The sequence below is a fragment of the Cinclus cinclus genome, chromosome Z (genome assembly GCF_963662255.1).
Source record: "Cinclus cinclus chromosome Z, bCinCin1.1, whole genome shotgun sequence".
Taxonomy (NCBI): Eukaryota; Metazoa; Chordata; class Aves; order Passeriformes; family Cinclidae; genus Cinclus; species Cinclus cinclus.
This window is the reverse complement of record NC_085084.1, coordinates 38,466,616-38,493,797: the sequence shown is the minus strand read 5'-3', so window position 1 is coordinate 38,493,797 and position 27,182 is coordinate 38,466,616. Positions and strand designations below refer to the sequence as shown.

The following is a 27,182-nucleotide window of genomic DNA, read 5'->3' as shown; positions in this document are numbered from 1 at the left end:
GATGCTCCTTAATCTTATTTTAGAAAGTGTTGAAGTTTCATGTAAGCAGCGACTTTCATGACTGTTTAGCAGAAGCTGCCCCTTTGTGGTGAAATGTTAGAAGTGCCTATGTACCTAGAAAAAGCTGAAGGGAATAGTGCCAGTAGCATTGTAGAAGGAGAAGTCCTCTCTTTAATCCAATAAACAAATACAAATAAAGATAGTAGACAGGCTTTGATAGAACAGATTGTTACTCTTTTTTTTTTTTTTCTGACTTTGTGGCTTTTTTTCAGGTCTGTGTTTGAACTCTGGTAAAATCATACAGTCAGTTCTTTAAGGCAGATAATTTTTTAACTTAATAAGAATACTTCTTACTCTTCTTACTTATCTTTATTATTTTTAATTCCTTCTTTAAAGAAATTATTAATATTTTAATCCTGCTAAGAGTGCTTACTACCATAAAGGGAGAAAGTAAGGCCAGAATTTTAGTAGGTCTAAAGTACTCTCATCAGTGTCTAGCAGACCAGGGAAGTCAGTTAAAAGGAAGCATATATTGACATTTCCCAGGAAATACTGACTCAGAATGCTTCCAGAAATTTATGGTTGGGAGATCCAAAGATCTCACACAGAATACATTTATTGTAATGAAAGCTTTAAGATAGTGTAGAGTTGAAGTCAAGTTGTTTCATGCTCATAATGCAGTGAGATTTTTCTCAACTCCGGATGATCCCGGGAGGCTCTTATGTTTTGTTTTTGAGCTTAAAATTTGCAGCAGATAATACTGTTGTACTCCAGGATTTATATGTGCTTCATTCAAACTCAAAAATTTCAAGGATCTTTTCCATCTGTTTGAAATGCGATTTGTTGAACTAATTTATAGCACAGGAAGAGGGAGTCCTTTTTTATAGAGCTGGGATATGGCTATTCATGTATTTCTTAGTTTGTGTTAAAAAGGAGGTCATAAACGTGAACCTATCTGTAACCTAGTCAAAGATGTTTTCTTGATACAGAAAATTCAACATGAATAGGGGGACATTGTAACCTTTCAATTTTTATAAGTGCTTCTTACATTGTGTCTAATGTGGCCATACCTTAGATAGGGATGAGCTCTATGGCAGTTATTATTTTTTGAGATAGTTTCTTGCAGATTATACTACTGCTATCATACTATAAATACTGTAATAGCCTAAAGATTAGTTGAGGTGTACAGGGAGGGTCACTTAATAACTCATGAGGGATTTAAAAATTTGTGTCATGTAGACCTTTCTTGAACACGTTTCTTAATGTTGTCATCCTTGAATTGTACTTGCATACACACAGGACAGTGTCCCTATATTTTGACAAGTTCATTAACGCCAGTAAGAAGAATCAGCTTATAGTGGGCGGCTTAATAACTACGTAATTTGTCTGTATACTCGCAAAAATGTTGTTTTATCTGTTTCAGGAACTCCTGCCAGCTCCTCCTTCAATTCTAAATCTTTCATAGCTGCAAGTTTCAAATATTTTCTCTTCTCTGTTTGGACTAGGTATCCGTCTATGCCATACCGCAGCATCTAAACCAAGTTGGGTATGCCCTAGACACAGCAGTGAAGCTTCTGAAATTTTACCAAAAATACTTTTTAATGAAGTACCCTATTGAAAAATTAGGTAAGTTCTGTAGGACTTTAAAAAAGAAATAAAATACAGAAGCATCTCTGATCTGAAAAATGCATAGGAATTTTCATTTTTAAAAAAGTATTGCAATTATTGAATTATAAAGTAATTGTAAAAAATAATTGCATGTCTGACTGAGTGCAAGTATTAAGTAAGTCCCAAAGTTGGGAAGCTTTTGTGAGCTTTTGGAACTGGATTTCTTATATTTTTACGTAAGTTTACACAGAAGAATTTCTTTGGTGTTACTCAACTTGGTAGTGAGGAAATTCTGTCTGTTTACTATGTTGACAGCTGCAAGATCTGCAGCCTGACTCCTGTACTTATACATGTACATGCATTAGGTTTGACTGGAAAGATAGTGAAATGCAGTCTTCTCAGATACTACTTTTCAGTAGTGTATTTTTAAGCCATCTCATTTCCATGTTACTTTTGTTCATGCGTGATCCATAGGCAGGGTCTCTTTAAGTTGTTGGTCTCAAGAGTACTACTAGAGAAACATCTTTATAAATCTGTGGGTCTTATTATTGAGATTTGTGTGTATGTTAACGCCACAGGGTTTAAATCATTAATTTTTTAATGATTGTGTCATATAATAGGTAGGCTTGAAAGACAGGGTTGCTTTGATTAGATGTTTTCTAAATCATTCAAATCTTTTCCAGATCTGGTAGCAATTCCCGATTTTCAGTCTGGTGCAATGGAAAACTGGGGACTGATCACCTTCCGAGAAACTGCACTCTTACTTGATAATAATACTTCTTCAGCAAGGGATAAAAAACTAATAACATCAGTGATAGCACATGAGCTTGCCCATCAGGTACTAGTCTGGAAAGGTTATTGTTTTCTTGTTTAATTTATTTGTTTTTTAAGTGTGATTTTGTCCTTGAATTCACCTCTCCCCCCCCTATGACTGGGTTGTGCATTGTATCTGTTCAGAAAATCTGCATGTGTATTTTCTACAGCACGGCAGGCAGATTGCAACTTTCATGCCACACATAAGGAGTTGCTGCTGCAAAAGCTTTACTATGGTTTTGACTGACCTTCATTTTACCACAAGATAAGTCAGAGGATGGATGGAATACTTCTCATTTGATTCATTCTCATTTGAATTTAATTCTAAGAAAATTGTGATTGTTTTGGTCTTTTGTAGTGGTTTGGCAATTTAGTAACTATGGAATGGTGGAATGATCTCTGGCTGAATGAGGGGTTTGCCACATTCATGGAATACTTTGCCATGGAGGAGGTTTTTCCAGAATTACATTCAGTAAGTAATTTCTGTCATTGCATTTACTGTATCTTCACTATTATCTGTTTTTACTGCTGCCTATAAATGATTGATACCTATCAACTGATACTGAAATTAATTTTGGGCATGACTGAGATCATGCTACATCTCTTCTTTGGCATTTTATTATATTGGAAGTGGCTTTGAGAAAGTACATTACTTCTGTGAATTTTAGATTTTTTTTGCTTTATTTTGGTAGTAATCTACATGCAGTCTTCTGTGTTTTGTGAAGGCTAAAGTATTCTGTGCAAAATAGTAGGTGTTAAAACATGTAGATGTCTATATATCAAATTATAACTTAAAATCTTTCTAGAACAAGTCCAGACATGTTGTTGAACAAGTTTGTCTACTTCTGCTTTTCCTAATAGACCTAGGAAGCTTTAGGTTATTAAATATGCCTGAGGCTGCACGTGTATGAAAGAAACAAAGTCCCCAGTCGTGGTATAACCAGACATGTTTATTAAAATATTATAAAAGCTATTACATAGCTTTTATAATATTTTCACCATTGGGTTAGAATAGAATGAGGCTGGAAAGCCAAGAGTATAATTGTTAATAGTCTTGCTAACCAATAATATTTATGATCAGTTTCCTAGTAGCAACATCAGACATTTCTCTCAAAGATGAATGCTTATATAATAGTTCTTTCTGCAAACTGGGTACCTGTTACTTGTTACATTTTAAAAACTCTGTTACATCTCTGCGGCTTTGACTGAATAGTCTTTTCTTTCTAGCTAAATGCCTTGTTCTCTCAATTACAAGTTCTTTGTTTTCTTTCCCTATATCTCCCCCTTTCTTTTTTACTGAGTACTGCAAAGCTAGTACAGTTTGTGTCTGCATAAGCATTACCTGCTTTACATTCTGATGGATAAGCTGTTGAATACAAGAAAATACGCATGGTAAACATAACATAATAATCAAAAGTGCTATGAGTCCTACTACAGCAAAACCAACTACATGTTTGACCCGAGGTCCAAAATGAAATCTTCCCAACCAGGAGAATAGGCCAAAAGGATCCCATCTCTGGCTTTGCTGTGGTTCTCCAGACAGCTCCTTCAGTTCCTGGATGCTTTTGTGAATGGGTTCAGAATGGGTCACTCAGGTTCATACAGCACATTCCATTGAAGTCTTCACATCAGTGTTCTTGGGCTAACAGTAAAAAGCCTATTGCTGCTCTATTTTGCAGTGTTGCATGGTGTACTGTGTCGACATGTGTTAACAATCCTGTTAAAGCATTAGTAGTAGCATTACTCTCCCTTGCAAGCCAACAACCTCATTTTTTAATTCTGTTCAAGGCATGTACAGTATCAATAGAGGCAGCTAAGGAACTAAAAAATCTCTTTGCTCTATTCTAGAATTCACCCTCAGAGTTGCAGTCATGTTTTAAATGACCTAGCATCACATTTATTTTGCCTATGTTGTAGTGTCCAGTTGGTTAGAGTTTCAAGACTGGGATGAAACACAAACAACCAAAAGTACATGGGACCTCGCGCTGCATTACTTGGAATGCCTTTGCATGCTCTGTTGCCATATATTAAAAATATGTTATCAGGCAGGCTTATTGCACTGGTCTCTGTTCTGATTTGTGAGGGAGTAATAAAATTGCACCAGGCAGAGGCATTATGATAAATGCCAGTACCAGTTATGTTAACCCCTGTGTTGTCTGCATTTGGATCATTAGTGTAGTTAAGGTAAAAACACAGAGGAGCTTTTACAGAGCCGAGTATATCCAGCTCTTGAGGCTGCAGTGAGAGAGCAGGGAAGTTACTTGTTTTTATCATGCTTCCATCAGTGTTGCTCATATACCATTTCACAGACGGGTCAGCTTTAAACTGCTGTGATTCCAAACACCATAGTGGTCTGTGCCTACTTGGACTTGTACAGTTACATGTAACTGTTTGATTATATAATTTGTTCCATTCATCCTTTGTCGAAGGAATACCAACCAGACATGTTTGAAATGGATCACTAGGACTGGTCATGGATATAAAAATGGGAGATTAGTTAATTGCTTTGGCTAATGTGAGCCACACTGATCTTTGGGGGTGGTACCTGAGCTTCGTTCACATTAATTCAGAGTATGCTGGGGATGATAAAAAGGGTTACATATGTTGTGTACAAACCCATTGCAACTGATTGCCAAGCTAAAATTGTGGTGCTTTAAAAGTAGTCATCCCTTCTGTGGTGGATTTGATGTTCTTCACAGGTAACCAGTGAGCTCCTGTGGATAGAGAAACACAGCCATAACCACGCCCCCATGTTAACAAGAGCACAGGGCCTAGCCATTGTTTACTCTGCAAGTCTTTTATAATAGACAGGTGGCCAAGAACCTGTTAAAGCATCGTGGGAAAACCTTCTTTCACTTGCTGTTTTGTTATCGAATCTGGAAATATTAAAAAAAAAATAAAGCAAACACTGTTTATCAAATTGTTTCAGAGGTGTTATACCAAGGGAATCCCCCCTCTTTTGTTTAAGAAGCATATTCTTTAAAAGGGCATGTATTTGTTCCACAACAGCTTGACTTGTTGATGAATGAGGTATACTGGTTGAATGAGGTATACCCCAGCAATGAGAAAAGGTTTTCATTGGCTGTAAAACGTACCCTGCACCATTGTCAGTTTTCACTACTTTTGGGACTCATAAGACAGCAATAGCTCACATGTGTTCAATGACATCTCTTGCCTTTTCCCCTTTATGGGCAGAGGCAACAAAAATTTTGGGAAAAGTGTCAATTGATACAGGCACATATTTTAGGGTGCCAAAAGAGGAAATGTGGGTAACATCCAATTGCCAGACTTCACTGACACTGAAACATCTTGGATTTGTACCTACTGTGGTAGGTAAGAGTATTAAACAAGTACAATCAGGGCAAGAATGGACAATTTGTCTGTCTTGAGAAAGAGTCAGATCAAATTGTTTACTCAAAGTTTTGCATTCTGGTGATAAAAGTCATGTGACAACTTTGCTTGACAACTTTAATTTGATTTGAAGCTGTTGCCATCATCATCAGAGCACCAGCAGCCACATTGCCTTCCACCAGAGGTCCAGGCAATGATGAGTGAGACCTGAGATGCATAACATAAAACCAGTGAGATCTGCATTGAACAAAATACAGAGTAGATAACAGCATAAACAAATTCTTGTTGAGTACCTGCTTTAAATAATAATGATCAATACAGTTTAAAGTACCTACTACATACAGGGAATCTGATATTAAGTTGAAAGATTAATTTTGAAACAATTGTAAAGCTTCTACCATGCCTACTAACCCTATTAGCTGTGTTGACCTTGGCTGAAAAATCAGTTTTCCCAATCCCCTGTGGAGTTTTTCCAAACAACAGCTGTTTTCTGAGTTTTTCCAAAACCATAAATGAAAACTGTGTTTGCTTCAGACAGGGGCTGTGACAATGTTAGAAAACATGTCTGCAAAGGAAGATCTTCTAAAGACTGCAAAAAGTTCTTTTTTGGCAAAGAACTAACAATGTTTCCCAAAAAGTCTATCAGGGCCGCCTGTAAAAATAATGATTCTTGGAACATACACTGAAAATTGTTTGCAGGCAAAGGACTGTGGATGTGAGAAGGATCTTCCCTTCTTAGGGTCTGGCGTAATTTTCATTCTGTGGAAACAAGTCTAACCATCACATCGAGCAGTGTAGTTACTGTTTTTGAAGTAGTGTGAGGTAAAAATACCCACTTTATCATCCACAACTGTTGTTTATACACCACTGTGCTATTAGTGCATATGGTTGGAATTCAACCAGGTTAAGAAAAAGTCTCTGTGGTAATGCTGCTTGTCATCTGGAAACAAAAGAGGTTTGAGTTTTGTTTGTTACGAGTTGCAATGCTTCACAGGCTTCTGCATCCAACTTGTGAGGAGAGGAGATACTAGATCTGTGTCTCCCTTAGGTAAATTAAACAAGGGTGACAGCTCCTTAGTGGAGATAGCAAGGGTAGGTGTGAGCCTAACTAATAGTTCCTAATAATTTTTGCAAATAATTTAGTGTTTTAATAGAGGTCCACAGCACAATGGGCTGGGGAACAACTTTCTGTTCAAGTAATAGAAACCTTAGGTATTCCAATGGTGGGACGATTTGAACCTTGTCTGCTGCAATACAAAGAGTAAATTTGTCAAGAGAAAAAAACACAAAAGGACAAAACAGTTTTGCAATACTACAGGGTCATCTGCTGCTAGCAGTATATCATCCATATAATGATACAACAAAGCCTTTGAAAACTGCTGTCGCACCAGTTGTAAAGCACTTGCTACCACAAACTGACATTCTAGGACTGTTTCTCATTCCTTGTGGTAACATAATCCAGTGATACCTTTGCATAGGTTCACTGTTGTTCAAGGATGGTAATGAAAAAGCAAAATAAGGTGCAGCATCAGGGTGTAATGCAGTTGTGAAAAAAACCAATCCTTTAAGTAAATAATTAACATTTGAAATTTTCAGGTATCATTACTGGATTAGGAATCCCCAGTTGCTGTATGCCCATCAGGGCTGTTAGTGCCCTGATAGCCCTCAGATCTTGTAAGAGTCTCCATTTGCCCATCTGTTTGGAATCACAAATATTAGGGTCTTCCATGGGCTTGTAGAAGGAACTGTATTTCCCAGATCCAATTGTTGTTTGACCAGTTTTTGTGCTTGTTGCAGCCATTCCCCTCTGAGGGGCTACTGAGGAGTGTAGCACAGAGGGATATTAGTGTTTCATGTGAGTTTAAATCTCAGCTGCACATTAGTGGCCCCTTTTAAAAATTTGTTGTCAGTGTCAGTCCCACTGTGATAACAGATCTCTTCCCCTGTGCATGTAGTGCATGTAGTAGAAAGTACATACAGTTTGACCTGTGCCTGTTTCCCTTCTGGCCTATAAGTTCCTTAGCTGACTGCTGTGGCATCTGCTGACCTCCAATGCCTGTGACAGTCACTGATGGAGTGACAAGGGCCAGGTAGGTTTACTGATGATGGCCTTGTCAGCTCTGGTATCTATTAATCCTGTGAAAGACTTGCCATGTACAACACAGGTTAGAAAAGGTTGCTGCACAGAAATAAATTTAGACCAGTAAATTTGAGGAGTGCCTGTACTCGCAAAACCTCCAGTGCATCAGTCAGCAGACAGATGGTATAGATTACATGACTGGTAATAAAGGAAGTGGGATGAGTAGAGCAATGTGTGATCCTGCTGGAATAATACAAGGCAGATTAGGAGTCCATGCCATGATATTTATTTCACCCCTAGAATCAGAGTTAATTATTCCTGGTAAAATGAAAAGTCCACTTAAAGATGATGATGATAATCTGAGTGTCAATGCATGACATTTAAAAGGAAGGGGTCCATTTAAACCTGTAGGTATAAGGTTAAATCAGTGTTATTTATTGTGGTTGTGGGATCCTGGCACTGCCTGAGGTCCTCCTGATGTTCCTTGAGCTTGAGCTGTGTGAGTTTGCTGTCACTGGATCCTGTTTTGTTGTGAGGATCAGGATTCCAAGCCCATCTTCGAGTTTCCCTGCTGTGGCAGAGGCTTGCAGTTTTGTCATACTTTAGAATGCCATTCATTGCTCCAGTGGAAACCCTTCTTGCATCTAGGGCATGGTTTGCTAGATTTTTGTTCCCTTGTTTGTTCTTGGAGTGATGCTTTTTCATATGACCTTCTGCTCCACAGTCAAAACATTTTAACTGTTGCCCTAGCAACCTGTAGCTGTTGAGTGAAGGCAGTGCTAGTCAATCTGCTTTGTATTGTTCTGTACCAACATATGTACAAGCTCTGATAAAGTCATCTGAGGGAACATCAGGTTTGTGTTTAACTAGATCAAGTGCCTTGTGACAGTCAGGATTATTATGTTCTTAAGCTAAGGAGTTTGAGTAAAAACTTATGCTGCATCTGGTAAATCAATTTGCCTTGTCACAGCTGTTCGCAAATGATAATAAAAGTAGTGTAGGGCCCTTGAGGTCCCTGCCTTATAGTGGAGAACTCAGGTTCAGTTTCTTAATGTCTGGCACTCTTTTCAGAGTTCTTATAGCCAGCCCTCTTGCTTGGTTATATGTTTCTGGGGGCATCCTTAACTCTTACCATCATCTGATCCCCAGTCCTCGTCAAATGATCCCTTGTTATTGCAGCATTAGCAGTGTTTACGTTAGCCTGTGCTTTGTCTTCACAAAGCCCGTTGTACTCTGTCCACCGTATAGAATATTGTGCTGCTGTCATAATCGATTTAAATAAAGATTTCCAGTCAGCTGATAACATAACTCTCTTCGATAGCTTCTGTACATTTCAATGTATTGGAAGATTGAAAACCATTCTCTTTCATAGATTTTTTTTAATTCTTTAACATTTAACAGAAAAATTGCTCTTGCAGAGACTGATTGCCTTGATAAACCACACGAGAAAGATGGAGCAATTCAACATCCTTTTGAAAGAAAGCTGTTTTTCTACAGGTATCCGAAAAATCTTTAATTCAGGGAGCAGCAAAAATTCAGTTGCGAAGGGCTGTTTTGTCACCTTTGCGTCAGTAGATGGTGCTGCAGCCATAATTTTCAGCTGTTGTGACGTTCTTTCAGAGGACGAGTCAGCTTTTTTTTCTCAAAGTTCGCTTACGTTTTCCCTCCCCAGTGGTTCCCTCCATATGCAAAGCAAGCGAATTAGAGCGTGAAAGCAGGGGAAGCATCTGCAGAAGAATTTATAGCTGAGATTACTGTGTCTTCAGAATTATGAAAAGCTTGCTATGCAGAGTACATACTTTTCTGTGTCATAAATTCATCTGAGTTGATTTTAGGTAGACGTGTTTGACATGATTTTAAAGCATCCCCCACTTGCTTCCAGTGATTGAGATCATAGGAGCCTTTAGGGTGGTACCAGGGGAAGTTAGTTTTCACCCATGTAAGTAGTTGTGTGAGTTTCTTTTCCTGTATTTTAAGATTTTGCTCCTTTGCTCTATGTAATAAGCAGTTTTTATGGAAGGCTTCTAGTTTAGAGATATTGTTGCCTATTTTATGAGGAAAGTACTGCATCACTAACCTGTTTATTAGCCAGCAATGACAGGACATCCTCGGCAATCCTTGAAGCTCATCATTGGTACAGTTGGGATGTGCTGCAGGTCCAGGATTGCCTTAGAAGATTGTATGTCCCTGTTCAAAGAGCCATTTGCAAGCATAATAAAGAAACACAGTCCCCAGTCATGATATAACCAGAGACGTTTATTGAAAGTATAGCTTTTATAATATTTTCACCATTGAGTTAGAGTAGTGCAAACTTGGATATCCAATAGTATAATTGTTAATAGGCTTGCTAACCAATAATATTCGTGATCAATTCCCTAATAGCAACATCAGACTTTTCTCTCAAGTATAAATGCTTATATAATAGTTCTTTCTGCAACCTGCTGTGCACTTGCTACTTGTTACATTTTTTAAAACTTTGTTATATCTCTGCTGCCTCCACTGAGTAGTCTTTTCTTTCCAACTAAATGCTCTTTGTTCTCTTAATTACAAGTTTCCATTGTTTTCCTTCCATACCTGAGGTGACTCCTCAGGTCTTCCCATCATTGTGGTACTTGCTAGTGTCTGAATGAGTTTGGGTTTCACAAATGAGCAGACCTGGCATAAAAGTATCAGATGGTCCACCACAAAGGATTGTGATGGCATTGAGTTATATTTACTAAAAAACACTGCTCCCACTGGCAGTTCTGTTTACATATATATGGCTGAAGGATAGAATCTTTCTCATAATACAGTGATTACTTGTAGTGATTATTTCCAAACTCACTCATGTACTCAGTGACCTAGCTTTTCAGACACTGAAAAACATTATGGATTCAAATTTGGTGTCTCTTCTCCAAGGAAGGGATGTCATCTACTGCTATAAAGCTTTCTTGTCACTGAGAATGATAGGCAGATAAACAATGGTTAGTGGAATTAAATGTAGAGGGTAGTGGAGAGACTAATTTTGCATTCTGGATAAAGATGTCTCTGAGGAGAGGACATACCTTAGCCCTGAAATAAACTTCTGGTAGTGTTTATGTGATTTGCCTTAGTCATGATATTAAGCACTTGACTTATACTGACTATTTCCTGCCTGATAGAGTCTGTTCTTCGCAGCATTCTGGAGAAGTGTGGGTTTTGAGTTCTTAATTCATGCTTATTAGTATTAAGAAACTTGAGTTGCTAACCTGGTCCAGTAGAATTCTTTTACAGCACTGAGTGTTTCAAAACTTTTTCATTTGGCCTAGCTTGTCACCAAAAGTATATAGCCATTCTTCTTGTTGGCTCTGTATGTGCTGAGGGTGGGACACAAAAGTAGTGTCCTTTTTTAATAAGGACACATCTAACATCTGTGTACTCCATTCCAAAAGCTGTGTGATAAGCCATCTTGACCAATATCTCATTTCATTGTTTGATGGTGCCATAATGTGTTTTGGCAAAAATCAAAGACATCACCCAGAACTTCTCCATTCAAGAAGAATAGCCTTAACATTTTAAACTTTAACAGTTATTTTTGTTGTATTTCACAGAGGGGTTTTATGAGTTTGTTTTGTTGTTGTTGTTGTTGGGGTTTTTACTGTATAGAAAATTGTTTGCTTGCTGTGATGAAGCAAAATGGACAAATACTAATGTGATGAGCTTTTTCTCAGTGTTTGGACTTTTCTTCTTCTTTAATAATGTATTAAATTCAATTATCCTCATTCTAGAAAAAAAAATGAGAGACTTCGGTCATCCCTAGATAAGGTGCTGTTTACCTTCTCCCAAACATTACTGTAGTGAATAATTTCTCTACACTTCATGCTTAAAGCATGTGAAAGTCGTACTTTTGTATTCCCTGCCCCCTGTAAATGAACTGAGAACAGTGGTGAGCCAAATGTGAAATTTGGCATACACTTATTTAGAGGGTGCATTTTTGTCTGGTGCCAGTGATACACTTACCTGAGATGGGCTTAAGGGTCTGTGAACTCAAAAGTGAGATTCCATTGCTGAAATGTGACAGGGAAATAGTAGCTTTTATAAATTATAAACTGACAGTTCTTTTGCTGCCTAGAGCAATGGAGAAGCAAAGCACAGACAACTTTTATTTTTCTGCTTAGCACGTATATTTCAGCTTCCTAAATAGTTAAAAATGATTCTCTTCTAGGATGAAGATTTCCTTACTTTAATTTTCAAGGCTATGATGAAGGATGCCTTGAATTCTTCACATCCAGTCTCTTCTGCTGTTCAGTCTTCAGAGCAGATAGAAGAAATATTTGATGCTCTTTCTTATATCAAGGTAACTGTAAAAATATTGCAAAATATTTGGATAGTGATACATTAGCTATTGAAAATATGGATGTGGAATCACAAGTAGATAGGCATGTATTGACAAACCTCACTCAAACAATGCAGGATTTCTCAGTTATGTTTTTGAGCATCTACATAGCATTTAATTAGGAAAATATTATGTATCTGTATTTGTGGACTTATTTACCATCTTGTTGAATTCTTGAGCACAAAATATAATACTCATGAAGGTGTAAGAGGGGAACCAGTAGGTAAAGCAACATAACCGGTTAGGCATATATTATTCTGATAGCAGACTGTAACAAGTGATTAAAAATGACTAAAAACAAAACACTGGAGTATTCACTTAATCTTATATTCTCCCTGGTTTAAAAAAACCCAGTATTTTAGAAATATCCTGAACTGAAAGCTTGTGTCTGAATGCAAATTATTTTACTTCGTATTTTGGTAGTCTGAAATATTATTATTTCTAATGCCTAGTGAGAGTTGTGTGTGAGGCTTATGTTTTTAAAGCATCTCAGTGCCTTACTTAAAAATGCATGAGAGAAGGAATACCTGTATTCACAAAGTTTTTATTCACATTGTCTCAGGTTTTAGATACTGGATTTTGATAGTGTTGAGGAAAACCTTTTGTTCATTTATTTGGTATTACCTGACCCTTCTTTCCATCACTGGTTTGTACTTTCAACTAATTACAAATCATGGGGACAGCTGTTTTCTACTGGAAAATAGTCAAATGCTACATCTTCCTCTGCTCAGTGGAATGCAGTTCCCGTGAGAGTCTTGGTTTGTTTCCTCTGACTTCTTTTTGCAAGTCTCAACTGGTCAACACATGTTCTCTAGCATCCTTGAGTAGTCTGGGATGTCACATAGACCTACAGTAGTGATGTGCTTACATTTATTTTGGACTCTTGTTTTCTCAACTGCAAGAACAGATAAGTGTGATTTCCAGGTTACCTTGGTTGCCAAATGAATTTGGGTTCTCTCCTTTTGTCAAAAGGCATGGCTATTGTTTCATGCTTCAGAGGTGCTGTCTCAAGTAATTCCCTTCTTGGTGAACTTCTGGAAGCTGTGCATTTGGCATAATTATGTCTGTTGCTAGCTAATTTTAGATATAAAAATTCTGTCAGTCTTTGACTGATTGAAACTTCTTTATATAATTTTAGTGGAAAAGTTCCCTAACTGATTGGATTGGAGTTTCATTAAATTAGTATAACATTATATTTGGAGAATTATTTTATTACTTTATTGCTACTAATAACTATTTGCACATTTCAAATAAAATTGTACCAACCTACACCTTTAAGAGCTGACCAAAAGAGATTTTGTACATTGTCAGAAATAGTATTTTCACAGCTGATTTCATTGCATAGCTTTTCCTTCATGCATGAAGTTTTTGTATTCCACTACTCTTGTTCCTGTAGCTTAGGTGGAGTTCTTGGTGATTCATGTGAGAAGACATTTGCAGTGCAGTCCCTAATAAGCAAAGGATTGTCTGTTACTGAATTGTACAACAGAATTTGTTTTACTGGACTACCAGCTGACATAGATTAGTAGGTGACCTCTACATTGTACTGTCTGGAATAGAAATAACAGTACAATTTTACTTTTAGTCTGACTGTTTTGCAGACTGTCGGTATACCTAACACGCATGGGTGGGACAAGATCCACCTACAACAACAGAGTGTATGAAAGGGTATGATAGTAGGAAAAACAAAGGAGCAGAGCTTTAGGTTAAGTATGGATACATGCAGGAGAGGAAATTAGGTGATATTATTAAAAACTGTCCTAAGGGCAGCTCCTGACTTTCAATGAGTAGGGAATAATCATGCAGCCGTCAGTTTCATGAGATACAATGTTACTCAGATTCCAGAACCTGAGTTTGGAATGCATGAGAACAATGCATCATCTCTCTAAAATCTTCTCCTCTACTTCTTGTTTCTTTCCTAGAAATTGTACCAAAAATGTAAGGTGCACCTTTAAACTATTCTTGTTCTATGGCTGCTCATCTGTGTTTGATTCTCCAGTATGCAAGTCTTCAGGCAATTTACTTATTGGTGGCTTTGACATAGAAAATTCACAGCCTTTTGATACTAAAACTACTCAGTTACGACTTGTTTTTTTTTTCTTTACAAGACATGGCTGTATTTAAACACATCAAAACATACTTGTTCTTCTGCAGTCAATTCCTGCCTACCAAGTGGGGTATCTCATATTTTTCCTGTATTTTTAGGTTTTTGATGTAACTGCACATCATATGACTGTTAAACACTGACTCACAAGTGCAATTCTGTACCATACAGATGAGTATTGGTAAGGAAAAATGGCAGCCAGCAGAGACATAGCAGTAAGAAGACAATATTTTTCAGATTATATTAATTGGAAAAAATGGCAAATTCTACTAGTCCATTTTTTAATTGTAGTTTGAACCTTTAAAGTTTTTTTTTTTTTTCCAAAGCAGCTAGGAAAGATTTTCAAACTGCATTAGCCTTTTCTGTAACTGTATTTGAAGTTTATGAAACAGTAAAAGAATATTTTTCCAAGGCAACTGAGTGTAAAGGTAATTATTTGAAGGATATTACTTGGGATAAGATCTGCCAGCTTCTGACTTACTCCTGTACTGTGAAGGAGCTAAAATATGCATATGCTTAACAAAAGTTCTGTAACTTCGATTCAGTGATTAGTTTTCTTTATTTTTATCCCTACAGGGGGCTTCACTTCTTTTGATGCTGAAGCATTATCTCAGTAAGGATGTTTTCCAAGCTGGCATTGAAGTATACTTGCATAATCACAGCTATGGAACTGCGCGGAGTGATGACCTATGGGACAGCATGAATGAGGTATTCATCTTTGACACACTGTTATTCTTTTCTTCTGTTCTCCACTTTTTAAAAGAGTAAAGTTCTTCCTTATTTCCTTATTTATGAACAAAATAGGATAATGGAGTTCAGGTAAATACTCTGAATGATTTGCTCATCGTATTCCAAAGTTCTCTCCTGTAGATAGATTACTGAAGCTTCTAGGGCTCCATTGAGTATCATCCCAGAAAAGCACTATGAGTGGTTATGTACTGCTGTGCATGTCCATCCACTATGACATATCCTCTCTAGAATTACATGGGTACTGTGGTAAGACCAGAATGAAAATAATAAAATTCAGAATAAAATTTACTTTCAAGGAATAGATAAATCCAGACAAGCAGAGGTCTTGGCTTACTCTCTACTAGTGTAACTTTGTGATAACTTCCATTTCAACAAGTGTGATGAAATTTTAGGAAAGTGGACTGTACAGGCAGCTCTCAAATTATAAGGCAGGCACAAGGCTGTGTCTAATTTTAAAATGAGTGTGAAGGTGTCAGTAAAGCAAGGGCTTAGGCAGAAGAGAACAAGGACAAGAGTCAGTGAGGCTGTGGGAGTCAGAGATGCTGGGGAAAGGAGAGTGGAGACAGCAGGAAGGACTAGGGAATGGACTGAGGGTCCAGGGAACTACAGGCCTGTCAGCCTTAACATGGAAGGTCATGGAGCAGATTATCTTTAGTACCGTTACATAACACATACAGGACAACCAGTGAATCAGGCCCAGGCAGCATGGATTTAGGAGGGACAGGTTCTGCCTGACCAACCTTGTCTCCTTTTATGACTAGGTGACCCGCCTGGTAGTTGAGGAAAAGGCTGTGGGTGTTGTCTGCCTGACCTTCAGCAAAGCCTTTGATACTGTCTCTTATGGCATTTTCCTGGAAAAGCTGTCTGTTCATGGCCTGGACAGGTGCACTCTTCATTGGGTTAAAAACCTGCTGCACAGCCAGGCCCAGAGAGTGGAGGGAAATTTACAATTTTACTGTCAGAGTGATTGTTTGCAGATGTGGAATCATTCTACCACTTAATTAGTAACTTAAGAAGAAAGTTAAGTGTTCTCCATTTGCTATTTTCTTGTTATGTTATGATTGTTTTTACAGATTACCAATGGAACATTAGATGTAAAAAAAATGATGAAGACTTGGATTGGGCATAAAGGATTTCCTTTAGTCACTGTTGTCCGAAAGGGAAAGATTATATCAGTACAACAAGAGAAATTTTTGTATCGTGTGGAACCAGAAAATTGGACATCAGATGCAAGGTTAATACCTTCTTAATACCTTTCATCCATTAAAAGCAGGCTGCTGTCTTAAACCTTGTACATCTTTCTTACTTGTATTCAGGCCTTTTAGTGTGTCCTTTGAAGGCAGTTAGTAGTAGAAAATTGGGCACAGAAATTAACATATCTAGTATCTACCTGAAGATCCATGTCTATTTCCACTGAAGCAACTGGTAAAAATCAGTGACACCCTTTATAATATGAATTTTTTACATGTATCATTTTCCTGAGGCCTTTAAGCTTGACATCATGAGCTGGTTTTCAATACCAGAAGGCAGATGTCTTAAGTGAAGGTTTCTTTACATTTGAGAAAGTTTTGTGTGTTTAACAAGACTCTGAAGAAAGACGGGTTGCACAAGTTCTACAGAAGTTACAGATGCATGTATCCTGCTTTAGGGCCTCTCCTTCTTACTTCCAAAATTCAGTGTATACCTTGGGCTTTGCTACAAGGAAGTAGAGAAGCTAGACTCAATGCTTTCTTGGCTTTGAAATTTTAAGATGACACTACTGCATGACAGCAAATGACTGAATATAAAACAGAGGTAATACCCATTGTACCAAAACCTAAAAGGAGGTATGTATGCAAATACTGAAGAAGCAAAGATGTGGCTGTTGGTAATTTTAAAATTTAGTTTACTGCAAATGTAACTTATGACCCTCAACAGTGTCTTCTAACAAAAATATGTAAATGTGAATTCTTCTGAGATTTTCTGGTTTTACTGAGTTATATGAGGTTTTAACAGAAGCTGAGTCCGTTGCATCATCTTGCAGAAAATTAGGTCTGTGAAAGAAATTTTTTTCTTGAAATGTGGAATTTAGGGAGCTCTGTTTTATTTTTGTTATGTGGAGGAAGAAAAACAATGTGGGGATGAAGGGTAATGGAAGAAGAGAAGGATTTTTAAGCTAAGTAATTTCTGTTTCTATGTGAAATAAATTTGAGGCATGTATGAGGAGGTTTTGAAAAAGAGCACCCTGTGTGAGTCATGCATGGAGGTGGTCCCTCTCAAAATCAGATTAATATGTGCTGCTTCTTTCATCCCACTCAGATTTGTGTTTTTCTCTAAATAGCCAAGTCCTTACCATCATTATGAACCTCCTTAGCATTTATTCTTCCAGTTTGCAGTTCAGTTAAGAAAGTCTTTGTGTTATGCAATTAATTATGGTTTCTGCACCGTGATTTGGAATTTGAGTCTTGTACTTGGGTGATTTTTTAATTTTAGTTAAAACTTGTAAAAGATCAGAAAACTAATGTTGGATTCAGGTAAAAATAATACTGGATGAATTTCTGATGCAGCCAGAGATTTACAGTCTGAGTTTGGACAAGCTACCTAGCATAAGGGAACTGGGAAAGAAGTACTAGGAAAAGTGGAGTCCATCAGTGACTGGTGTGGTTTAAGATCTTTGCTGGTGACATACACAGTGAAATCAAGTGCCCCCACAGAGCATTTGTAGATGACACCAAACTGAGTGGTGCAGTTGGTGTGCCTGGGGGAAGGGATGCCATCCAGGGGAATCTGTACAAACTCAAGCAGTGGGTCTTTGGTCGGGGTAACCCCTGCTATCAACACAGGCTGGGGGATGAACAAATCAAGAGTAGCCTTGCAAAGGAGAACGTGGGAGAATTGGTGGTACTGGACACAGGTCAGCAGTGTGTGTTCACAGCCCAGAATTCCAGTTGTATCTTGGGCTGCATCCAGAGCAGCATGGGCAGCAGGGCCAGGGAGGGGATTCTGCCCCTCTGGTCTGCTCTGGTGAGACCCCAGCTGGAACCCTGCATCCAGCTCTGGGGTCCCAGCACAGGAAGGAAGTGGACCTGTTGCAGTGAGTCCAGAGTAGGTACACAGAAACAATCAGATGGACAGAACACCTCTCCTATACAAGGACAGTTTGGGCTGTTCATCCTGGAGAGCAAAAGGCTCTGGGAAGACCTTGCTGCATTCTTTCAAGCACTTAAAGGAAAGATCAGGACAGACTTTTTAGCAGGTTCTGTCTTGGCAGGACTGGGAATAATGGTTTTAAAATAAGAAGGTAGATTTAGACAAGATATAAGGAATAGTACTTTTACAATAAGGGTGGTGAAACAGTGGCACTGGTGGCCAAGGGAGCTGATCAATGCCCCATCCCTGGAAATACTCAGGGCCAGGTTGAATGGTACTCTGATTATCTTCATGATCTAGTTGAAGATGTCCCTGCTCATTGCAGGGGAGCTGAACTAGATGACCTTAAAAGTTCTCTTTGTACCAAATATGTTCTATAAAGCTTACCCATTTTACAACATGGTGGGATTTAAAAAAATAATTTCTGTGCATGTTGTGCATTTATTCTTTCATTATATTCTGATTATATAAGTGAGATTTATACTTCATTGTTTTATGCAGCATTTGGTGATTCTAATGTTATTAGTATACAAAAATGCTTAAATTAAAACAAACCATTCAAGGGAAATAATATGTATATAACATGTCAGTAAACACTTGTTTTCCTTTGCAGTTATATGTGGCATATTCCTCTCACTTACATAACAAATAGGTGCAACTTCACCCACTGTACTAATGCATATTTACTGGATCAGAAGTCAGGTATGTGACTAAAAGCTTCAGTTGCAAATTATTTAAGTGTTAAAGATTCGTGATTAAGATTTCAGAGATCTGGAGCAAAGCTCTGCTGGTGTTGTCATCTTCAGGGAGATGGTTCCTTGTACATTGTTTGTATAAATACATGACAGCAACTGAAACAGAAACATAGTTTTGAAATTTGTAAAAACCTACAATTTTCACGACAGTGCATACACATAATCTCTCAAACTGGATGTTCTTAGAGAGAAAATTATGTGAAAGTTGGTCTGCCAATTTGCTGAAATGTTAGGAAGCAACTTTCCACCAAAATGTTTATTTTATTTAATTGTGTAGGAAAATACTGTATTTGGAACAGTAGATGGGGTTGTTTGAAAGAGCGACAGGAGAAAAGGAGAAAAATTAACTGATGCAATTTGGGGCAGACTGTGACATTGTTCATTCAGTCAGATGTAGGAAGGGGGTTCAGGAAGTACAACCTCAAATTTTTGAGCTGTCTTTCGAAACATTTGCACTGGCTTTTCCTTCTTCACTGTAGGGGGAAATAATGTGAAAGGATTTACTGTCTCTCTATGGAACTAGTTTATTTCACAGACTTTGATTTGAACAGACAGTTCTTAAATGTTTGTTTCTGCTGATAACATATTGTTTGTCCACTAGCTGTCATTGAACTTCCAGAAGAGGTGGAATGGATAAAATTCAATGTGGACATGAATGGCTATTACATAGTACACTATGCTGAAGACTGGAAAACACTGATTGATCTGTTGAAAAAAAACCACACTGCTCTGAGTCCTAAAGACAGAGCAAATTTGATCAACAATATCTTCAACCTTGCACGGTAAGACTTCTATATTGGAAAAGGTATTTAATGTGTGTTTCAAGTTTTTTCCAGGTCAGAGAAGATTAAATTTGGTTTCTAGAGACAACTGCTTTAGAGGATGTTTAATTCAGTCTTCAATAGCCTTGTTAAAACTGTTCGCTGTTGCTCTAGATGTTATCTCCCTCTTCTTTATAGCATCATCTATTTATTTGGATCACAGAGAGCCACAAGATAGTTTCCATTTCTGGAAGACACTGTTTTCTTTAGTGTCCAATAATCTACCTGCTAGGCTGTTTTCCTGTACTCTAGTGCTTCACTTTAGAGAAGTAAGCTATTTCCCTCTTAAATTTTTACTGGTGCCCCCTCATGTGTTTCACCACCACTCTCAGAGCAGATGAGGCTGAACGTTATGGATAGTCTCTTTGGAAGCTGCTATTCTATCTGAGTACCCTTATTTATGATGAATGTTTTCAGACATTCTTGCTGCACTTCCTTACCCATTTTCAATTTTTGTTAACTGAAGGCATGTTAGTGGCCATTGTTGCTTTGTTGTAATCTTACTGAAGTTAAAATATGAAAATTTCTACATGTAAATTGTTTCTTATGTCACTCCCTCTATTCACTTACCTCTCTGTTACTGTAATGGAAAGCATCACTTGTGATTTGTTTCAGAGTGTGCTTTTGTTTTGCAATCCATTTTAATGTTTGTGTTCACTGACCCATAGTCTAGGAAGAGAGTCTCTGGAAAAGGCCTTTGAGTTGATTGATTACCTCACCAAAGAGAACAGCACTGCACCACTTACTCAAGCTTTGTTTCAGCTGAGTCTTATATACAGCCTTTTAGACAAAAAGGGTGAACAACAACTGGCAGCACGAGTCATGGTATGTCTTAGTTTTTCATAAATTATAATTCTAAATAATTAGCTATAATGTTCTTTATAGTTACGGTGTCTTTTTACATGTTGACTGCTGAACATATTCATTAATTTCCCTAGGCTAGATGGTGATTCAAGAGAGTTGCCAGTCTTGCCAACTTTTTCTAATGAACTCTTATCAAAATGCTATTTTTTGGACCAGCTTCTTCCCCTCTCCTTCCCCTGTTTCCACACCATACCAATATGCCCCAAAAATCTTTTATAGGGAGTGTGATGCAGTAGGAACACAGTGATGTCTGGGGCTATCTTAAATTGCTCATACAGGTCAATTTAATACAATTAAAAAGTTATTTTCAAGAGTTAGAGTGGCTAAAGGTTGTAGATCGAATTGCTTTGTAGAAACACAAGAGAAAAAAACAGAACCGTTTTCTGTAAAAGGAGAACCACAATTATGGTTGTCATTGTCCTGTTCCTGTTGTATAATAGAGTAATACAATATAGTTCTACAGTTTTGACAGTGAAATCAGTATTGTAGGTTCTGTTCTTGATGAACATGTCTTTCATTTTTTTGTTTGCCTTCTTATTATGGAGCTTCTTCTCCATATTCATTTACTGGTTTAAAATGAACTTTGCTGCTTTATGGCGTAAAACCTGAATAAAGGGGTTTAGTCTATAAGTAAATTATGAAATTATTAGATAAAATAGCAGATGTTTTTTCTTTATGCTGGGTAGGGATAATTAATGAGTGCTTAAAGAAACATAAAAAAAAAATGTTTTGATTTACCCAAAGTTGCTACATATCTGCTATGAACATCCTGAGCTCTGGTTTGCAATGCAGTGTCTATGCAGTTTTAAGTTCAAAGTTTCAGCTGAGATGTGGTAGCTGATTAGGCATCCAGCTGTGGTTTTGGTGAGCTATAGAACTACAAAACTGAAGGGTGTTCAGCCTATAGACATACAAAACTTGTTTCTTTCTGCTAAACGAAGTCATATTTACTGTGATTTGGTGAAGTTAAAAGCAGTTAAACATACAGAAATTGTAGCACATTGAGATTGTACTCTGATTACAAGCAAGTCCAAGACATGGCTCAAAGTGTAGTCTCCAGTCTCCTTGTGCAACGGAATGATGTAACCTGGACCATCTTTCAGACTTATGTGGTATCTGATACTTATTCCTACAGTTAAGAAATATAATGTGTAAGTTGGAAAAAATAGATGAAAAACTACCATTTAGCTTCCACATTTTGAAAGCTCAGGTTTTTTTGTTTTTTTGTTTTTCTTACTGTAAACTGATTTTATATGTAGAAAATCCTATTTGCAAGAATTAGCTATTGCTAGTAACTTTTTCCTCCTTTAGCATAGGATAGAGCACTTGGTTGGAGATAAAATTGATCAACAGCACTGGACAGATGATGGGACCCTGTCTGAACGAGAGCTCCGGTCAACGCTGCTGGCTTTTGCCTGCACTCATGATATAAGAAACTGTAGAACAACTGCTGCCAAGATGTTTGAGACATGGATGAAGTCTAATGGAACAGTAAGGTACTGGAAAAACTGAGCTTCCACTTCTTTTACACTTCTGTTTTCCTGTTACATTGCCACCATTGCATTTGGGAAAAACACCCCAACAGCAAACAGAATAATCAAAAAAAAAAAAAAAAAAAAAGCCCCACCACACCACCACCACCGACTTAGTACTGATAAAGAATGTGATTCTGTCTTTAACTGTTCCATGTATAGAAATAATTGGTGTTTTGCAATGAGAGAATGACTGTGCTAGATTTGGTTTCCAGTCTCATGAAGTTCAGCTGCAAAACCAGCTATAAATTTTCTTTCATCTGCATTTCCTGAGCTGCATGCTGAAAGAAGATTATTTAGTGTCAAAATTTTTCATTTTGACTTTATTTTATTTTATTAAAAATTTTATTTTATTAAAAAAATTTATTTTGACTTTTTTATTATGAAGAATTCATTCTGCCATGGATGCATGTGCATTCTGAGCCATAGAAAATTCTCCATTTTGTGTACAGTTTACTTTGTTTTCATGTGACTAAATGATTTGTTTTTTCCTAGTGACTGAACGTATTAAGTTGGCATGAATTCAATCATGCCAAATCTTAATAATTTCTACAGTATCAAATTACTCCAAATCTAGACCTCTCCTTCAAGTTAATATTTTAATTTTGTGACTTCTTTTTTCTTTCCTCGGCTGAATGTTTTTGTGCCCCCATGTTTATTTATTTTGTTGCTTTTGCTTTTCCCTGTAGTCTGCCTAGTGATGTTATGAAAGCCATATTTGCAGTTGGAGCCAAATCTAATAATGGCTGGGAATTCCTCCTGAAGATGTACTTCTCTTCAGTTTCTGAAGCAGAGAAAAGCAAAATGATTGAAGCCTTGGCCAGCACAGAAGATGTCAGAAAGCTGATCTGGTATGAAGGAGCCAAAAAGTTGTATTCAGTGTAAATTACAAGTGATAAAATCTTCTTGGAAAAGTGCATTGCCTTTTTCTATTGTTGAAAAAATTTCTGATTGCTAAAGAAAATCCATCCAAATATTTTGCACAGGCTTCCATACACACGAAAACCCTGGTATTTTTCACTTAAAAATAACTTTTGTGACGTCTGCACAAATAACCAAGTTCTGAATATACAAAAAGAGAAAATATTTGAACTTAAAGGCTTTGCACTACTGGTAACACAAAATTTCAGATTTTGCAGTGCAGGTAACAAGATTGCAGGCTATAGAACCTTAAAAGATTAATGTATCTTTATAATAAAAGTAATTATTTGAAGTATATTTTTTGTTTGGGGTTTTTTCCTCTTCTTTTTTCTGTTTCTTTGGGTGAAAATTTGACTTTGCATTATGTTCCTCTCTGTAGACTTAATACTGCGTGGAGAACACAAACTTGCCCTGATAATTTAGTCTTCAGCTTCCCTCTCTTACTCTTCAATGTATTTTTTTTTCTTTTACAAGTTATTAGAATTTACTTTTCCAACACCAGTGAAAATCTATGTACTTGGATTAGAGCTAAGGTCACTCTTCTGATTTCTGGAAGTTAAAGCTAAGTAAATACAATTGTTGTAATAAAATGTAACATTGATTTCTTCCAGATGTCAGAAGTTGCTTGCTTGATGTATTATATCTTTTCCATCTAACTGAGGACTTCCAGGAAACCAATGTGAACATATGAATAGACCTTTTTTCCTGTCTCTTTGCATATACTTTGTCTCCTAGGCTAATGCAGAACAGTCTTGAAGGAGAAATCATCAGGTCACAGGAGCTTTCACATATCGTAGCAACCATTAGCCAGAGTTTGCCTGGATATTTGCTGGCCTGGGACTTCGTCAAAGAGAACTGGGAAAAACTTACACGAAAGTAAGGCTATTTATGCAACTGAAACTTTAAAACTCACAGTGGCAAAAGCACATATTTGTTTCTTTCAAACATGACAATAAATAGTAGTGTTCATGTAAGAAGATTCATATTATTCTACTTCATGTTTTAAAATCAGAGTTTACAAATACAACTTGCTACATAAAATTTGAAGTCTCAGCAGTTGACCTAGAGCCTCAGAGTAATTCTAAGCAATCTTAGTATCTCTTAGAAGGCTGCTGTCTCTAAGATGATTGGTTCAGTTGCAAGATATTTATGTGGATCAAATGTATTCAAAAGGACATCAAGGGAATTAATTCAGTATTTATTGTTTCTGAATTGTCACAGCAGTCCTAAAACGAAGTAACCAAAATATCCTACTTGCTTCAGAAATGCATTCTTTCACTGGCCTTGAGGAGTACATAGCAGGAAATCTGGCCCCCCAAATCCTTAGAAAGCCAGCCGTACTAGAAACTTTTGTTTCTAAATCCCAGCTTTGATTTTAAACAGTTTCATGCTGCTAAAAAAGTGTCTCCTCATATAAACTTCTGCTCTAGCAAGTTCTTCATAACCAATATAAACAGTTACCTTGCTTGAAAGAAAACCTGGTTACAAGTTCAGTTCTGGTAAACATACATACATACATACAACAAATACAGATCTTGATATTCACTGTGTGGTATCCTCAGTTCTTTACTATTTGATCTGTGATAAGAGTTTGAAAATTCTCCATGGCTTTTGCTTTGATGTTACATTTTTAGAGGGAATAGGGAACTAGAGACTTGAATTCTAAGTCCATATATTTATTTTGAAAAATAAGGTATGTCATTTGAATGTAAGGTATTGAATTCAAGTGCTTTTAATATTTTCCAACTTCTAAACAAAAAGGTAGAAATAGTAGAAAAGAATGCATGCATATACCAAAACTGCATCTTAAAATGTCTCCTAGCTGAAAATATTTGTTTGTCTTTCAGGTTTCACCTAGGCTCATACACTGTCCAGAATATCGTTAGCTGGTCAACTTCTCAGTTTGCAACAAAGGCACATCTACTTGAGGTTGGTGGCTCAATCTACCAGAAGAGGGTATTTTCTACTGCTAAGGCTGCTTTCATTTAGTTGAAGGATGAGGAAACACATGTTCACATGTTTTGTATATCCTTCACACCCTGTTGCAAGTATATATATCAGTTGCTTTCCTCATTTGACACATGGTAAATACATGCACAGACACTGGGAAATTGTGTACCAAGTCTGTGACAGAATTGCATTACAGAGTTTAACCCATTTATTGGTTTATACTGTTGTGTTTTCCTGTGCACTGGAACACACTGTCTCACAAAATAATGATTTGATCTGTATGTAATTTTGATCTAGATTTTGTAAACAAGCTATGACTTCTGTATCTGTGAAATGTGATACTGCGCCATAAAAATGGTTTTATGCTGTTTTTTTCCATCAACAATCCCAAAGAGTTATTGTGGAAGTTGAGTATCAGCCAGGAGTTGTTTAATAACTTTTAGAATGCTTTGTTGTCTTCCCTAACAAGGCCTTGAAGTTAATATGTCAAGAACAATTTATGGTTCAGTCTAATGTTTTCATTCAGGTAATTTGTTAGAGATAGATATTAATAGTTTGATCTGTAATATTTTAAGTGTTAGCATTGACAACTATAATGATGATTGGGTGTGGGGGCTGTTCCAGAATGCTGAAGAGGGTTGCTTGCAACAAACAGTTCTTTGTCAGAGAGTAGGACTCCTTTTCCAGAACACTGCATGCTCTTTGTGATATGGTAAATGAATGTCTGTTTATTGGTGAAATTATATATTGAAACCAAATGAGTTATTGCTGCTGTATCCATAAAAAATGCTTTCTTTGTATTTTGAGAACTCCTTTGAGAGGTTTGCATAGATACAAACGATTCTCAAAAATGGATTTCCTCCAGTATGTGTATAGCCTTTGCTGCTGAACCTGTTTGTCTGGCTAGTGTGGATTTAAATTAATATTTTCCTTTCTTTATTCTTGCTATGCAGGTCAAGACATTTTTTGAGTCAAAGTCAGAGGAGAGTTCTCAACTGAGTTGTGTAAAAGAGGCAATTGACACAATTCAGCTCAATATCCAGTGGATGGAGAGAAATTTGGCAAAGCTACAAGAACTGCTGTAGTGCATATTATACTGTGCTGTGTCAGCCATTTAGGAGCTCTGTGAGCAGTTACTGTGTTTCATTTGCAAAACCCAGGGTGAAACCAGGCATCACTGCAACATTGCACTATTAAGGAATCTAGATAGCTCAGGGCATGTCTCAGATAAATTTTTATTTTCCTTGAAGCATTTTGAGCAATATGTAGGTATTTACCCTGAAACTGTTTTCATCTGTAGACCAAACATCTGCACAAATGATTAAATGTAATTTTATATGTGGAATGTATGCCCTTTCCTTTGGAGTTGTGTTACAGTTTCTTGGCAGTGGGTTAATACTCTCAGTCAGGTAGGAAAGAAGGCGTTATCATGAACTGTTACTTCTTTGCAGACTGCTCATTGAGCAGTAGATTTTTTCTTAATGCAAAACTGTATGTGGTTTCCACATTTGTAGATCTAGAAGCTGTTGTGAAACAGAATTATATTTCAGATATGTAAGTAGTAGTGAATGTTATAAAGTTCAAGAGGTGAAATAAATGCAATTACAATTCAATTCAAGTTTGGATTTTTTATTTTCATACTGTTCTTTAGGAATTACACATAAAAATGTAAATCTTTTGCTAATAGTACACGATTTGAGATACAAAAATATCTGGATGGTAGTATGGAAAAGAAGAAACAGATGGCAAAATGAAGTGTTTTAGAGATGGGATTTCCAGAAACAGTGGTGTGACTTCAGAACTTCTACTCTGAATTTATCACAGTCTTTTGAGAATCTCATCATTAATGGTCAAACTTTAACTGATTTTGCTGTATTGGTCTCTGGCCAACTGCACAAAGTTGTATTTTTTCAGGTTGGTTCATCTCTTAGGCTGATACTGGTCTGTACCCTTTCGACTGCTGCTGCTTCCCTTTCACCACATGTTGCAGAGGGTTTGCAGTTGATAGATTAGTCAGTCACCTCATTTTTGTAAACTTCTCGTCTTTCGTTGCCTGATAACTCTCAAATCACAGTGTAAGTTGTCATCATTGCTCACTCTTTATGGCATTAGTTTTAGGAAAGCTTTTAATGTAGATTTTAATGATTTAT

General features: G+C 37.0%; 1 protein-coding gene across 1 annotated transcript in view; it reads left to right on the top strand.

Moving 5' to 3' along the window:
• Positions 1-26,621, top strand: part of LNPEP (leucyl and cystinyl aminopeptidase) — a 56,045-nt gene extending 29,424 nt beyond the window's left edge. Inside the window, exons 5-18 of the mRNA XM_062513332.1 lie at positions 1,506-1,626; positions 2,292-2,446; positions 2,780-2,893; positions 12,036-12,167; positions 14,887-15,018; positions 16,134-16,294; positions 18,803-18,891; positions 19,546-19,726; positions 20,434-20,590; positions 21,941-22,125; positions 22,851-23,012; positions 23,818-23,958; positions 24,930-25,011; positions 25,986-26,621. Coding sequence (XP_062369316.1) covers positions 1,506-1,626; positions 2,292-2,446; positions 2,780-2,893; positions 12,036-12,167; positions 14,887-15,018; positions 16,134-16,294; positions 18,803-18,891; positions 19,546-19,726; positions 20,434-20,590; positions 21,941-22,125; positions 22,851-23,012; positions 23,818-23,958; positions 24,930-25,011; positions 25,986-26,117 — 1,944 coding nt within the window. The 3' untranslated portion in view covers positions 26,118-26,621. The remainder of the gene's footprint in view (positions 1-1,505; positions 1,627-2,291; positions 2,447-2,779; positions 2,894-12,035; positions 12,168-14,886; positions 15,019-16,133; positions 16,295-18,802; positions 18,892-19,545; positions 19,727-20,433; positions 20,591-21,940; positions 22,126-22,850; positions 23,013-23,817; positions 23,959-24,929; positions 25,012-25,985) is intronic.
• The last annotated feature ends 561 nt before the right edge of the window (positions 26,622-27,182 follow it).